Source organism: Arvicola amphibius, chromosome 3 (assembly GCF_903992535.2).
Source record: "Arvicola amphibius chromosome 3, mArvAmp1.2, whole genome shotgun sequence".
Classification (NCBI taxonomy): Eukaryota; Metazoa; Chordata; class Mammalia; order Rodentia; family Cricetidae; genus Arvicola; species Arvicola amphibius.
This window is the reverse complement of record NC_052049.1, coordinates 181,591,037-181,606,009: the sequence shown is the minus strand read 5'-3', so window position 1 is coordinate 181,606,009 and position 14,973 is coordinate 181,591,037. Positions and strand designations below refer to the sequence as shown.

The 14,973-nt window shown below is 47.7% G+C and overlaps 1 protein-coding gene across 2 annotated transcripts in view; it reads left to right on the top strand.

Annotated features, from left to right (window-relative positions):
* Window positions 1–1,879: 1,879 nt before the first annotated feature.
* The window catches only part of Tgfbr2 (transforming growth factor beta receptor 2), an 88,522-nt gene continuing 75,428 nt past the window's right edge, over window positions 1,880–14,973 (top strand). For both annotated transcript variants that reach the window (XM_038323933.1, XM_038323932.1), the window contains exon 1: window positions 1,880–2,385. In XM_038323933.1, coding sequence (XP_038179861.1) covers window positions 2,292–2,385 — 94 coding nt within the window. In that variant the 5' untranslated portion in view covers window positions 1,880–2,291. The remainder of the gene's footprint in view (window positions 2,386–14,973) is intronic.

The following is a 14,973-nucleotide window of genomic DNA, read 5'->3' as shown; positions in this document are numbered from 1 at the left end:
CTTTCCTTCCTGAGTTGCTTTAGGTCAGGTGTATGTCTGCAACAAAAACCCTAACCCAAACAATGAGCTATTCACTGTCCCTATTTTGGAGAGATGGACATAGGTTGATCGTGTAGCTCATTACCTAATCATATATCTGACAGAGAGTAGAGGCTCTATTAATAAACTGCAAAAGAGAAGCTGAGGAGATGGTTCAGTCCTTGAGATGATCACCACCCAAGCTGAGACCCACCTCAAACACGCCAAGAACCTCCAGCACCTCCAGCACCTGCATAGAAAGCTGGGTGCTGGGGCAGGAGAGCGCTCCGTGTAGAAAGTGCTTGCTGCACAATCATGAGGACTTGAGTTCAGGTCCCAGCACCCACATAAAAAGCCTGATATCGCCATACATGTGTCTATAACCCCAGTTTCATGGAGTGGAGACAGGAGGATCAGTAGGGTTTGCTGGACACCAGCCTAGCTTCAGGCTCACCGAGAGATACTGTCTCAAAGAAATAAGGTGGAGAGTGACAGCAGGACACCTGATGCCCTTTGGTCTCCATGTGTGTGCCTGTTTGCAGGCCCCCACACTCATGCATACACACACACTACACACATACACGGCGCATTCACATACATATACACACAAATTAAAAACCAAAGGCTGGGACAGATACATCTGAACCCCCAGTGCTGGATGTCTGGGCTTGCTGGTTAGCCAGTCTAGCCAATCTTCCATCTCCGGCATCACGGGACATTCATATAAGGCAAGAGGCTGGAGAACTCCGCTATTAAGAGCATTGGTTCTTATGGAGACCTGGATTCAGGTCTCAGCTCTTGCATGGTCACCTCCCAGACATAGTGGCTCACAGCCTTCGGTGACTCTAGTTCCTTAAGATCTGATGTCCTCTTAGAACCTCTTATACAACCTCTTCATGCACATACAGACATGAAGGCAAAATGTACACACGTAAAATAAACCTTTAAAAATAAACCAGGTGACGTGATTGAAACAGACACGGGATATGGATCTCTGGCCTCCACGGCCCACAGACGTACACACAATGCACACACTGAGCCCGGGAAAAGCTGGGATTGTCTCTGGAAAACCTGGTCACTCCAGGAAGAAGGGAAATTTGAGGGGTGTACTGTCTTCCCACTGAGAGCCTTTCTACCTTCATTCAGGTATTTTCCTCCCTCACTCGAATTATCGAAGAGCGAACCCTGGAAAGAAGGAAGCAGACCCCACCACTAAAGACACTTTTATTCCTTACAGGCAATGTCCCTAAAACATCCCCACCACGGTCACATGGCTGAATATTTGGCTTTACTGGGCAGACCACGCCCAGGAAATGGTCCTTCCAATGGGAGGCTCTACCCAGGTGCTCATTAAAAATGCAGACACGCCCTGGCCCAGACCTACTGAACCAGAACCTGCATTTTAGCTGAATTCACAACCCAAAGTTATTAATATGCACATTAAAGTCTGAGACAAACCCCTGGATTTTTACCTCACTTAAGAAAACAGCCCTTTACAACGTGATCACGCTCGCTGTACATAAAACTGAAACCAAGCTCTGATGAAGCAGTGCTTACCGTTATTAGGAAAAACAATGCGTTCGGGACCCTGGAGCTGCATTTCCGAACCCCCTCCTTGTTCTCAACGGAATTATGAAGGCCCTGGGAGCAATGCCTAGAATGTGTGTGTGGGGTGCTTGGTGGGGTACCAAGGAAAGTGGTTTTAAGCGCTTTCTAGCTTGCTTTGCAAAACGTGCACTTAGTCACTTCTGAGTTTGAACTTGGAGCAGGAACCTGGCGGGGGCGGGGAGAGCGTGGGAGGGCTGCGAGGGGGCAACTGAAAGTTTGCAGAGTCCTCGCAGGGGCCTTGATTAGAGGCAGGAGGAAGGCAAGGGCTGGAAGCTGGAGAGGGCTGGAGCTGGAAGGCTCTCCGGCAGCGAGAGGTCCTGCCCAGCTGTTGGCGAGGAGTTTCCTGTTTCCCTCCCGGCGCCCGGGTAGAGTTGATGAGTGAGTCACTCGCGCGCACCGACCGACGACACCCCCCGCGCGCGCACACGCTCGCTTGGGGGACGGAGCCCCAGCCTTCTGCGCAGCTCTCCTCGGCCGCCGGGGGCCTCCTCCCGGCCTCCAAGCTCCCCCGATCGCCGGCCACATCTGGCCCGCACCTCTGCCCGGCGCGCTCAGGACGGCCCAGGCATACTGAGAGGACTAGGAGTCAAGGCGCAGCCCGGGGTCCCCGAGGCTCGGTTCGCGGCGCCTCACGGGCCGGTCTATGACGAGCGACGGGGGCCACCATGGGTCGGGGGCTGCTCCGGGGCCTGTGGCCGTTGCACATCGTCCTGTGGACGCGCATCGCCAGCACCATCCCACCGCAGGTTCCCAAGTCGGGTGAGTGAGTGGCCGTGGAGCGACGCTGGGGATCCACTAGGGCTCCCCGCTGCTCCTCCAACCCCCAGGGCAGCGATTGACAGTCGGCCGCGGGTCGGGGCTAGAGGGCGGAAACGGGAAGTTTGTAGCGGCCCGAGTCGTCCCAGGCCCGCGGGGATCGGGGAAGATTTCTCCCAAAGGAGGACAGTTCAGTTGTGGGAGACTTGGGGACGCTCCTGACCCCTTTGTGCGCGCACGAAAGGCTAGGGCGGCCGCGAAAGGGCCTGCAACCCCCGGAAAGGGAAGTTTGAGAAGTTGGGGTTTGGAGGAGTCAAGGCAGGGGATTGGCAGCCCAGCTGTTGCACACCTGGGCCGAGTACTGCCCTAGACACCCTGATTGAACCAGACTCTCAGTCCTCAATTCTACCACCTCTGAAAGGATTCTGGGCCCCGACTCACTGGAAACAACTTCGAGAAAAGAACTGATCTCAAAGGGCTGTCATCTATCCCTCTGGCCTGCGGGGATGGGGACTTAATGGCTGAGAATAATTTACTGCTTGTCTACTTAGTGCTGCGTTCCAGGGTGGTGCCTGGAGTCAAAGATCTCTGTAGTTGCCACTCAGTGGAAACACCTAACCCAGGATGCCCACCGGGTCCCACCACCAGGTCCCATAGCAGGGGCTGCATTTAAGGGAGAAAACTAGGAACCACAACTCCTTCCTAAGGACCGATGACCCACCTCCATCAGCCTAGGAAGTGTAGAGTCTCAGACATTTTAGCTCAAAAGTTAGAATAGTTGCAGCTATTTGTAGTCAGGGCCACTATTTGGGTAAGTCACGTGACTCTGGGCCTCAGTTTTCCCCTTTTGTACATCTCTGTGGTTCAGTTTGTTTAAGTTTGGCACTCTTTTCATCTTCGGCTTTCCACTCCCTTCTCTTGTTTTCAGTGACTAGGAGATAGCCAGGGTCGCTTTGGGTGAACTTGCTTTTGGGTGGGGGAGTTCTTTGCAAATGTCAGAGTAGGTGAGGGTGTTGAAAGCAGCAGTGGAGCATTTCAGAAGGAGCCAGCCGACAAAGCAAGACAGCAACAATCCTGACAGGGTTGTAGTTCTGTAGTTTCTTAAACGCTGCTGTGGTTTTTCCAGTCTCTATTAGGCAGGAGCTCCTGAAAGTTAAATCCTCTCTGTTGTTACCCGAGCCTTGACTGGAGACTTGGTTCTGTGCCTAAGAACATTGCTATGCAAGCTTGAGTACCTGAGTTCAAATCCCCTGCATCCATATACAAAGTTGGGTGTGGCTCCTTGCCAAAAAGTTGGGGGAGGCCCTTTGGAAACTTTTGGATGCCAACCCGGCTCTAGACTGGGTGAGAGACCCTGGCTCAAGGGAATCCTGTGGCGAGTGATAAAGAACACCTGGTATCCTCCTCTGCCCCCACCCACACATGCACATAGATCCTCCCCCAACACACACATAAACACAGTTTTTTTTAAATATTAAAAGAAAGCCTGCTGGATTTAGCTGATGACCATCAGACATGTCACCCCTCTTATTCTGTGTACATAAAACATTTGCTTTAGATGGGGAAGGAACAAAACTCAGGAGGCCCCAATTTAAGTCTTGTTTACAAGATTAAGATTTGTGATTTTCGAATTCCAGGCTCTGTAGCGCATGAGTCATTTATACACACAGTTTTAAACAATTAGCTGACGGGCCTGGTGGGTCTTTTTAATTTGGGCTTTAAATAGTTTTATGAAGCAGAGACTTTTCACATTTCTATGGAGTTTGCGATTCCAGAATGTTTGGACAATTTGTTTGGAGTTGTACCCATGTGGTTGAAGTTTTCAAAGACGTTTTAAAGCTGGAGGACAGCTCCCAGGAAAGTGTGTGGAATCCTTTTCATTTTCCATAGAAGGGAAGGGTGTCTGGATTTCTCTGACACAGTGTTAAATTGTGAGAACTGTTTTCAAGGTAACTTAATGCAAGATAAGATGGGAAGGCACCAGAGATTGTTTACAAAATCCTAGAAGTACTTAAAAATGAGTAAAACCCATCTTATACTCACAGCCTGCCAGATGAGCAAGTTTACACACACACACACACACACACACACACACACACACACACACACATAACTTTTTTCCTCATGGTTATCTGGGGGTGCTATCCATGAGTGCTGGAATAGACTGGGCACGCACTTGGGTGCTCATGGCTGTGGAGGCCAGAGGTTGGCATCAAATGCCTTCTTCAATGTCTCCACACCATTGCCTCCGGAGGCAGGTTTCTTTGATGGTGCAGGGCCTCTAGCTGAACCCAGAGTGTCCTGTGCTGATTAGTCCTGCTAATCAGCTTGCTTTGGGGAACTCCTGTCTCTGCCTGCAGGTGACCATCCTCCTGGCTATTTATGTAAGTGCCTGCCAGGGATCTGAATTAAGGTCCCACACTTGCAGGACAAGTGCTTTTTGAGCTGAGCCAAGAAATATACTTAGACAAATTTTAATTTAAAAAATTATTTAGTGTGTGTGTATGTTGTTATGTATGTGCGTGTGTGTACATGTGCATGCGTGCATTATGCACATATACGTGGTGTGTGAGTGCTTGTGTGTGTGCGTGTGTGACTGCTCTTGTGTTGAAGAAGTCAGAGAACAACTTCGGGAGTGAGTTCTCTCCCTCTATTTTATGAGACCGAAGAACTCAGATTTCGGAGCTTGACTGCAAACACCTTTACCTGCTGAGCCCTCCTGTAGGCCTCAAAAAATTAAAATGTTTGTTTCTGATGTATTACAGTCACACTTGTAAACGCTCGAAAATTAGAAATGACTTTTAGAGAAAAAAATACCCTGGAAAGGTCAGCCCTCGAAAACTATGGTTTTTATTTTTGAGGTGCCTACAGAAGGGTTCTCACAGAAAACTAAGCCTTGGTCCTAGTGTCCCGGGGATCACTGGTCCCTACAGACACCTTGTCCAGGTCAGGAACTAGAAATCTTCTAGTCCTGGAGTTTAATCTTTGGGCCTACTTCTCCCCAACCCTCCTGTAAGATGCATTTTCACCCACAGGGCACTTCCTTTAATGACATCTTATTTTTAACAAGTGGCTTTAATTTGGTGCCTCTGTTTTGACTTAGCGCCCCACATCGAGAACTCCTTATTAAAGGCCCACCCACTGTAGGTCCTCGTGACATCCATGTCTGTTCCATCCTTCTTCCGCCCTCAACCTGCCTCCTTTACAGTTTTCTTTACGTTTATGAATTTTTATTTTAAAATTTGGTTTCATTTATTTCATTATGTGTGGTGTGTGTGTGTGTGTGTGTGTGTGTGTGTGTGTGTGTGTGTGTGTGTCTGAGGTAGCCGAGGGTATAGACATGAGAGTGTACTGAGTGTAGGTGCCCATGGAGGCCAGAAAGTGTTGGATTCCCTGGAGCTAGCTGAAGATGCAGATGGTTGTGAGTCTTTCCGTGTAGATGTTTGGGAATGGGATTCGGGTCCTCTGCAACAGCCCTTAACAGCTGAACACGCGCTCCAGCCCCTGGGAATGGCTCTATTTCCTTAGCATTAATGCACCTTATTAATACTATCTTCCAAAGTGCCTTCTGATTCTTCCTTCTCCACGGTATTTATTGAATATCTCCTTCTAGGGCATCAGTTCTCAACCTGTGGGTTATGACCGACCCTTTCACAGGGGTTGCTGCCTAAAACCATCGGAAAACACACGTTATGATTCATAACAGTAGTGAAATTAGAGTTATACAGCAGCAGGGAAATAATTTTATGGCCGAGTGTCAGCACAGCACGAGGAACTGCATTAAAGGGTCGCAGCATTAAGAAGTTGGAGAATCCCTACTCTAGAGGGATGTTAAGACCCAGGGGACATTCCCCCAGATGAGTGGGACAGACCCATTCTTACTTCGTTTCTTTGAGCTCATCCCCGCATCATCATGTCACAGACAGACACGGGACACATCAGGGGATTAGAACATGGTCACGTCCTGTTTGACTTTCCAGTCCCCGTAACCTATATCCCTCCTGTTTTCTTGAATGCCCCGGGAGGGTGTGCACATTAGATATTACTTTCTCGGTGCCTCTGTGTGTGTTTCTCGTCGCTGTGTTCTTACTTCACCGCCTGTGTCTGATTACAGGCCAGCCCTAGCAGACCCACAATCTTCACTCTTTCCTGTTACACGAGCTGGGCCGAGTGTGTCCTGCCTGTCTTTCTACCTGATGGGCTGGAGGTAGAGTGAGGGCCGCACACTGCAGTTCAGGTTGTCTTGGGTTCCAGTCCTGCCTCCCCCGTACTGACCATATAGCCTGGGAGTGCTTGGCACTCACTGTGTGAACCTGGGATGGCAGACTTGAAGTAGGGTCGAGTGACACAGTGCTTTCCAGTGCTTGGCCACATGTTCACTTCCCACAAACGACTCTGGTCATTATTAACTCTTGAGTCACACCTGGGAACGGCCTCCTCAACCCTGTTCAATCTGACTTTGCATCCTACCAGGGCCTAGAGCATCCCAGGCCTCAATTTAGGCAGCTGTTCCTCTGTTTACTCTCTAATGCCTCTCTCTGGAATTCCTATCTGCCTGCTGTTTCTCATCTTTGAAGACCAACTTGGACCTCCTAAGGGAACCTGCTTTGGATGTGCCAGGAGGGCCACCCGCATTGTACCTTGCATCCCCTCAAAGGCAAGCAAGGTCTGTTACTCAGCGACCTGTCCCCAGGGCTGCCCCAGGCTGACACATGAGCCGCTTTCAGGAAGGGCTGCACTGAGCGTCCCTTCACCCTGCTGGGGAGTGTGACTAGGACACAGCCTTTAGCACCCAGGCAGTCGCGGGGCGTTGAGTTTGGTCTTGAATGGTTAGAGTATCTGATCAGTGAGGCTTTGGTTTGACTTTGCAGCACCTGCTATGGAACCCAGAACTTTGTGTATCCACCATCCCTCTCTTGACTTGGTATTTTGTAGCAGGGTCTCACTGAGTCGCCCTAGTCAGCCCCAAGTCCCCTGGGGCAAAGCAGCCCTTCAGCCTGCAATGCTTTTGCCTCAGCCCTTACGAACTAGGCCCCCAGGCTGGGCCTCTGGGCTCAGCTTGGCTATTTCTATGCTATGTAATTGGTTCTTATATTCTGACCAAAGATAGAAAAAGATGGTTTGACTTTTGACATATTCTTAAGCTGGTACAGAGGCTTCGAAACTATGACACTTTAGAAAAGTTTTCACCTATGAAATTATCCCATGAATGCAAGATTTTCTCCTTTTCTCTTTTTTTTTTTTGCTTTCTCAGAAATTGTAGAATGGAGACAGAATTGCAAAATAGAATGCTGACTTTAAATGCAGGTTTTGTTATTTTGGGGTATTATTTGTTTGTTTTTTAAGACAAGGTTAAACTCTGTGGCCTAGGTTGGCCGGGAATTTGCTGTATAACCTAGGCTGGCCTCACACTCATAGCAATCCCCCTGCCTTAGCCTCTCACATACTGCTATTGCAAGCATGAGCCCATCTTGAATTGAATTTACATTTCCTTGTCCACCCAGGCTTCGTGTTTTGGAGTCTGAGCACTGTGTCTAAGGGAAGTATTTCCTCCAACACCAGCTGTCTACCGTAGAGCATCCTGGGGATTATTTAGGTCAGATACAAACCACCAAGGCATTTCAAAATAGGCTGCACAGAACTTTTTTTTTTTTACTTCCTGGCCCCGGCTCTGCATACTCAGCCAAGTGCTACTTACAAGTTTACCACTAACACTCGGCTAGGTCCCCTGCTCCAGCTCTTATGGATCTTTGGGTGGTTGAAGTTGTGGTTTGGGAACCAGCCCAGGAGATGAGCAGTAGCAACACAGTGTGCACGGGTGGCTGTGTCCTTCTTCCTCCCTCCCTCAGGTGCTTGCGGTCTCCACCAGGGACAGAGAGCAATAGATCGCTCTGTTTCCACGTGGGGTGTGCTGAGGGGTTTGGACAGCTACACAGACACTTGGGCTCCCCTTGAGGAACAATTAGTAAAATGGGTGACAGTGCTTATTTAATTTAATCATAGGAAGAGACCAGAAGATAATTCCTACAATTCTCTATTTTGTACATAGATGGAGGCTACTCATATTCATTTAACGTGTTGAGGACGGGGTAGGAGGGTTGGGGTGTGTAAATGGGTCTTGATAAAGAAGCTGGAAGGGCCAAAGAGGTGTCATATTCGAGAGTGGGGGAACCTTCCCACCTCAAGTGCCCTCAGCAGGTCAGTGTTGAATGGTTCCCATGCTTTTGTGATCTGCCATCTTCTTCTCATTCCATTTTGTACTTCTCCTTATACATATTCACTGCACATGGTACTGGGTGGTCAAAGGACACTTTTAATGGAAATGTGCACTGTGCCCCTTGATGATCTTTGAACCACAGAAGGTCAAAGCAGGAAGAGTATCTTACACTTGGATACTTTGCAGTTTTCAGCCTGACAGCGGCATCATGGGAACTGGGGGGGAAGGGGCACTGGGTTTAGATATGCATAGCAATTCAGCTGCTTGTGCTCTACAAAGTTTATTGTAAAGTTCAAGTTCCGAGCATGTAGGACCATGACCCAGGCACAGGGCTCAAACAACTGCCGGGGATCAAATGTAGAATAGAGTTGACGTGAATTCATGAAGATGAACAAATTCCCTTTGGAGGTCCAGCTCGTGGGAAGCCTGTAGCCGGGTTAAGATTCTCTTTTACATGGTAGCTTGATGGATTGTGACTTCTTCTGACTTGGGTCCTCCTTGTCGCCCTTCTTCTCCTTCTCCCCAGCCAGGGTCTCTTGAAGCCCAGACTGCCCTCACGCTCACTGTGTAGCTGAGATCGACCTCGACCCTCACGCAGTACTACTCCTGGTTTATGTGGTCTTGGGTTCGAACCCAGGGCTTTGTGACTCCAAGCAAGCACTCTACCCAGTGAGCATCCAGATAGATGTCCACCAGAGAGCAACTGCCCTCTGGACTGCAGTTGACTCAGCTAACCTCTGGCCTCCAGCCTAGGGGCTTACAGGGGACCTGGCATCTGTGTGTGCTGTTCCAAGAGCTGGAACTGTAAGCCATCAGAAGGAATTAGCTGCCAGGCAAGAACGTGTGATTGGCGAGATACTGTGTGGGAAAGGTCAGGCATGCAGGCGCTCCCTCTCTTTATCTGATGGAATATTTTCTTTCAAATACTTCCAGCATTGCAACTAAAATATGAGCCTGGTATATGAGCAAAAGGAACCCATGTCCTCAGGCCGTGCCCATAGGGAGGGATATTCTTTAGATTTCTGATTGTTGCTGTTTCTTTTGTGATCAATTTAGGGGTATCTGGATTGCCACACTTCTTTCCCCCCACACACATCTCCAACCTGTAAGGATGCTTGGGTCATTTGCAAAGGCCTCCCTGGCCTCTGGTTAGACACTTTATACTTTAGAGGAGATAAAAAAAATGAAGGGGCAGGGAGGAAAGGTAAGGAAGAGGAGGGAGAAAACCCATTAGAAGATGTAATTTTTTTCTCGGTGTCTTGCATTTAAAATTTATTTTTGTTCATGTGTACATCTGTATGCTAGTGTGCACATGTGCGTGTGGGTACCTGTGAAGGCCAGAAGAGGGTGTCAGATGCCCTGGAACTGGAGTTACAAGTGGTTCTAAGCTGCCTGACATGGGTGGTGGGAGCTGTACTTGGGTCCTTTATAGGAGCAGCCCATATTGAGCCATGTCTCCATCTCCTTATGATGGAGCAGGCCATGGAGAGGAAGGCAAGACGTCTACCAGGGCTCCCATTTCCAAAGCAGGTCTTTGAGCAAGGCAGGATTTCTAAAGCTCACCCAGGCCCTCTCAACACTGGGGAGTCATATTTGTCCATCAAAACACAAGGGTATGATTCATTTGGGTCAGCCATGCGTTGGTTTGGTTTGTGACTTTATCCTTTTTGGTCCATGGCCTTCTAATCCTGGGCCTTCCAGTGTCTGGGTGGGCTTGGCATGGACCACGTTCCTCTGCAGAAGAATTGGGCAGAAGTTACATCTGCTTACTGCATCTTGTTTTCCCGGAGCAGAGAACATGCCCATTAATGAAAGCTAGGAGCCTGGCCACCTTCGAGAGTGAAGAACACTTGGGTTGGCACGGTAGCCATACTGTTGCAGGATCGCGGGCTCAGTCAGCCAGGCTTGTTCTGTTAACAGCAGCTTCCAGAATTCACGGTGCCTTGGTTTCGTCTTCCTCCCCAGACTGAGATGATTAGCACAGGGAGAATGCATTTTTTTTTCCTGGTGTTTTGGATATTTCATTTGAGCAAACCATTGCTTCCCAAGCGTTCTTTAAAATCGGGGATCCTAGGACAGTTTGGAGAAGTAAAAGCCTGGCCTCTGCTCCAAGCCACAGGACCGGGAAAAGCATGCAATTTGTAAAACTTCAGGTCTGGCTGAACACGCATGTCTGAAGGACAGTAAATGGTGGTCCGTCTTGTCAACGGATGCCACAATAACTCTTTATCTAGTAAAGATCTAAACTGTCTTAAAAGATGGATTTAATTTGAGGTGGGTCATTCACTGGTGCCTGCAGATCACTGTCTTCACCCCCAAGTTCTATAACCTTCTTCGTTCTGTGCACCTGGTAATAGAGGGATCTGGAATGTTTGTGGGCACAGTTTCTAACTGGAATGGGAATTCTCTGAGATCCTCCTATGGCTTTGAACATGCTTGATCTCCCTGTATGTTAGGGAATATGAAAGACACCTCTCAGGTGAGTTTTCCAATTACATTGTCGTATTTAGGTTTCCATCGCTGTAAAAATGCTATGGTCATAAGGGATCTGCAGAGGATAGGGTCTATTTGGCTTATACAGTTCATCACTGAGGGAGGGCAGGGCAGGAACTCAAGGCTCATAAGAACCTGGAGGCAGGAGCAGATGCAGAAGCCATGGAGTGGGGAGCTGCTTACTGGCTTGTTCCCCATGGCTTGCTTAGCATGCTTTCTTATTGATCCCAGGACCACCAGCCCAGGGGTGGCACCACCCACAGTGAGCTGGACCCTCCCAAGTCAGTCAAACCTCAATCAAGAAAATGCCCCGCTGACTGCCACAGGGCAATTTGTTGGAGTCATTTTCTCAAGTGACTTTAGCTTGTGTTTCGATGATGTAAAAACTAGCCAACACATATAGGGAGTCTTTCAGATGATTTGGTTTGGGGATCTGAACCCACAGTTCAATTCTAGACTGTCTCAGTAGACGTCAACAGTTATTCACCTGTGAGAGGGCTCTAAGAGTTAAGGAAATAACGATGTATTCAGTATGTTTCTCCTACATCAGCATTTAAAACATAGTATCCTGTTTCATTTCCTCAGTGAGGTAAAATAAGGCCTGATCCATGTACTGTGTATGTCATGCCTGATCCATGTACCACGCATGCCATGCCTGACAGATGGCCTCAAGACGAACCTGCACACTGCCCTGCAAGTGTTGAGCTCTCAACAGACTCATGGTGAAATGTAGGTAACTTTGGTGAGACAGGTACTATATTGAGAAGGACTGTGGAAGTTCAAGGCTGTAATGTGGAGTTGACGATACATGAGGTAAATCCAGGAGGATTTTCCATAAAAAAAAAAAAAAAAAAAAAAACAAAACAAAAAAAAACATTTTAAAGTTAAATTCAAATCGCCTACCTGGTAGACGCCCAGCTCCTGGTCTGGCCCTGTGGCTAACAAGTATCATCAGTGCAAACAGTAATTAGGAAACCTCACAAGGGTTTTGTTTTCCTGCTGGATGTTTTCCTAAGTCTGGAGACAAACCAAAATATTTATATGGAATTACCTGTAATGAAGTATGAAATAGAAAGTTTTGTAAATTATTAAGGAGTAAATCATCGAGAGGTTGGAGACATGACTCCGAGACTGTTCTTCCAGAGGACCTGAGCTCAGTTCCCAGCACACAGTTTGGGCGGCTAGCAAGTAATTCCAGTGCCAGAGAAACCTGACGTCCTGTTCGGGCCCCCATAGGTTCCTTGTTCACATTAGCATACCCACACAGACACAAACGCGCACACACAAACAAAAGTACAATTAATCTGGAAAACGTAATGAATGATAAATTCTGATTTGGGTCTTAGAGGAAGGATGGAGGGTTTTTTTCTTACAATAGAAGATATTACAAGATCATTGGGTAAGATGGTCAAAAAGCAGGCACAAAACGTGGGGAAGATTTTGAGAAGTTTGTCAAGCCACTAGTGGCCAAAAAGATTTGATGTTTTTATACATATAAGGGTTTCTGTTTGTGGCACTTGTACTTGGTATGATACCATGCTAATAGTTCTAAAAGAATATTCACTCTCACAGCCAAATTTCTATTCTTAATTATGTCTTAGTTTCTCAACAGTGTCTCTAAAACACATAAACATCACCTTCCTCAAGTCTTGAAGCTATGCCTAATGGTATTGTTCACTCCCTGGCTTAGAGATGTATTTAAGAATACATCTTTAAAGAATGTCTCCCCGTCCTTCCCCCTGCTGCAAACAGACTTGAGTCTACATTGTGGCATCACCAAAGAAAACCCTTCCCCTCACCTCCCCAACCCCCAGCACAGCTAAAACCCTTCATCACTTGCCCCCTTTCCAGTCCTGTGCCAAGGAGAAACCACATTGGGAATGTGTAATTACCACAAGACCTTGATCTTAACTGAAAGAACTGACCCTTACTTTCTGAGACAACAGGTAGGGGCTGAGGAACCAGGCACAACAAGGTATCCAGGTGAATCTGCTAAGTTGGCTTCCATGAGGCTTGTTTTTAATTACTTGTGATGAGAATTGGACTAGCAGAGATTTTCTCCTTTTTTTCTTGTCTTTCCCTTTTTTTCGGGTGCGTGCATGTATGTGCGTGTGTGCACAGGGAATGGGCAACAGGTGCACGCCTACCACAGTGCACATGTAAGGGTCAGAAGAAAGCCTAGGTCTCCTAATAACTATGTTATAGTGAGGTCTCTCCTGCTTTTGCTGCTGCACCACAGAGGCTCCTGGAACTCAGGCCCCAGGTTTGCCAGGCAAGTGCTTTTTATCTGCTAGTCCATCTCCCTTGCCCAGACAGTTTTTTGAGAAAGGATCTCTCATCGACTTAAAAATTGCCAATTTGACTGAGGTTCAGGAAGCCTCTTTACCTCACTGGTACTGAGATTACAATATTTGCTATGCCTGGCTTTTTATAAAAGTTCATTTTTCTTATTTTTAGTTACGTGTAGGTGTTTGGGTGTGTGCGTGTGAGTGCGGGAACCCACAAAGGTCAGAAGCATCAGATCCCCATGGAGCTGGTATTATAGGCAATTGCCACCTGCCCAACAGTGGCACCGAGAATCAGACCCAGATCCTCCCCAAGAATGGTGCACACACTTAATTGCTGAAGCATCTCTCTATCCCCTATGTCTGGCTTTTTTATATTGTTTCTGGGGATCCAGACTCAGGTTTGTGTGCCTTACCCACGGAGCTACGTGAAACATGTAATTCTTTATGCTCATGGAGAAATTTACCAAGTTTGACGCAGAAAACTTTTATTAAATCCTGATCTAATCCAAACAGGAAACTACGAAAACCATTACAGGTCAGACCCACCGTTTCCCTGGAGTTTTTAACTCACTATTATTGTCATTTAAAAATGTATTACTGTAGTTAAGAATTCCCTGCTGCAGGTGTGTGAGTGGCAGACTCCAGAAATAGTAGGTTTGCTTCAACCGGAACTCATATCTGACTCAAGGCAACCTTAGTTGGTTTGGCGGCAATGTCATTTCTGTTTGGTCTATTACAGTGTTTGCCTCTGATCTTCCCTTGAGTGGGTAAAATGTTCAAGAAGGCTTTTCTCGTGGTAGAGAAATCAAGAAGGGCTTTGCTTTATCTTGAAGAAGAAGACCCAAGGAGTATTTATGTGCCTTGGGTAGGAAAGGAATTGTGCGTGGGTATAATTAGTGTTGCCCTTCAGAGATTGGCCCATCACTTCCCTTAAAATACTCTTAGAGAAGACAGACATAGCCCTAGCCTGGCAGCTTCTAGACTGCTGTTTTAGGCAGGGAGGAGCTGCCGAGACCTGTAATTGCATTTCTGTTTAGTTCGCAGACCCTTGTTAGGCCCTGGGTATGGGTATTTTGGTGTGTGTGTGTGAGGGGGGGGGGAGGGAAGAGAGAATCTGTGCGTAGGTGCACAGTGGATGTGAAGGCAGGGGCAGCCTTGGCTTTCACTCTCCAGAGACCATCATCTTGTGTTTTTGAGACAGGGTCTCTCACTATCCTGATTGGCCAGTGAGTGTCAGGCATCCACCAGTCCCTACCTCCCCAGCGTTGTATTAGAAATGTGTGCCATCTAATGGCTTCTGAGGATAGAGAGGGTCATTTTTAAGGGTGTGGCTCATGGCTCATGGTAGTTCAGTTACATGCCAATGGATGGCCCCACACCCAGATGTCTATTGACAACACAATTATGAAAATAATTTTGTTAAAAAGAGAACATGGAGTTGGGGGATGGGGACGAGGGGTAGATGTGGGAGGAGTTAAGGAGAACAGTTGGGGTCAATGTGATAAAAAAATACGAGCAAATGTTCAAAAATGAAGAAATAACAAGAGAAACCCACTTGCATGCCACTGTGCCCAGCGTTCTACACATGCTGAT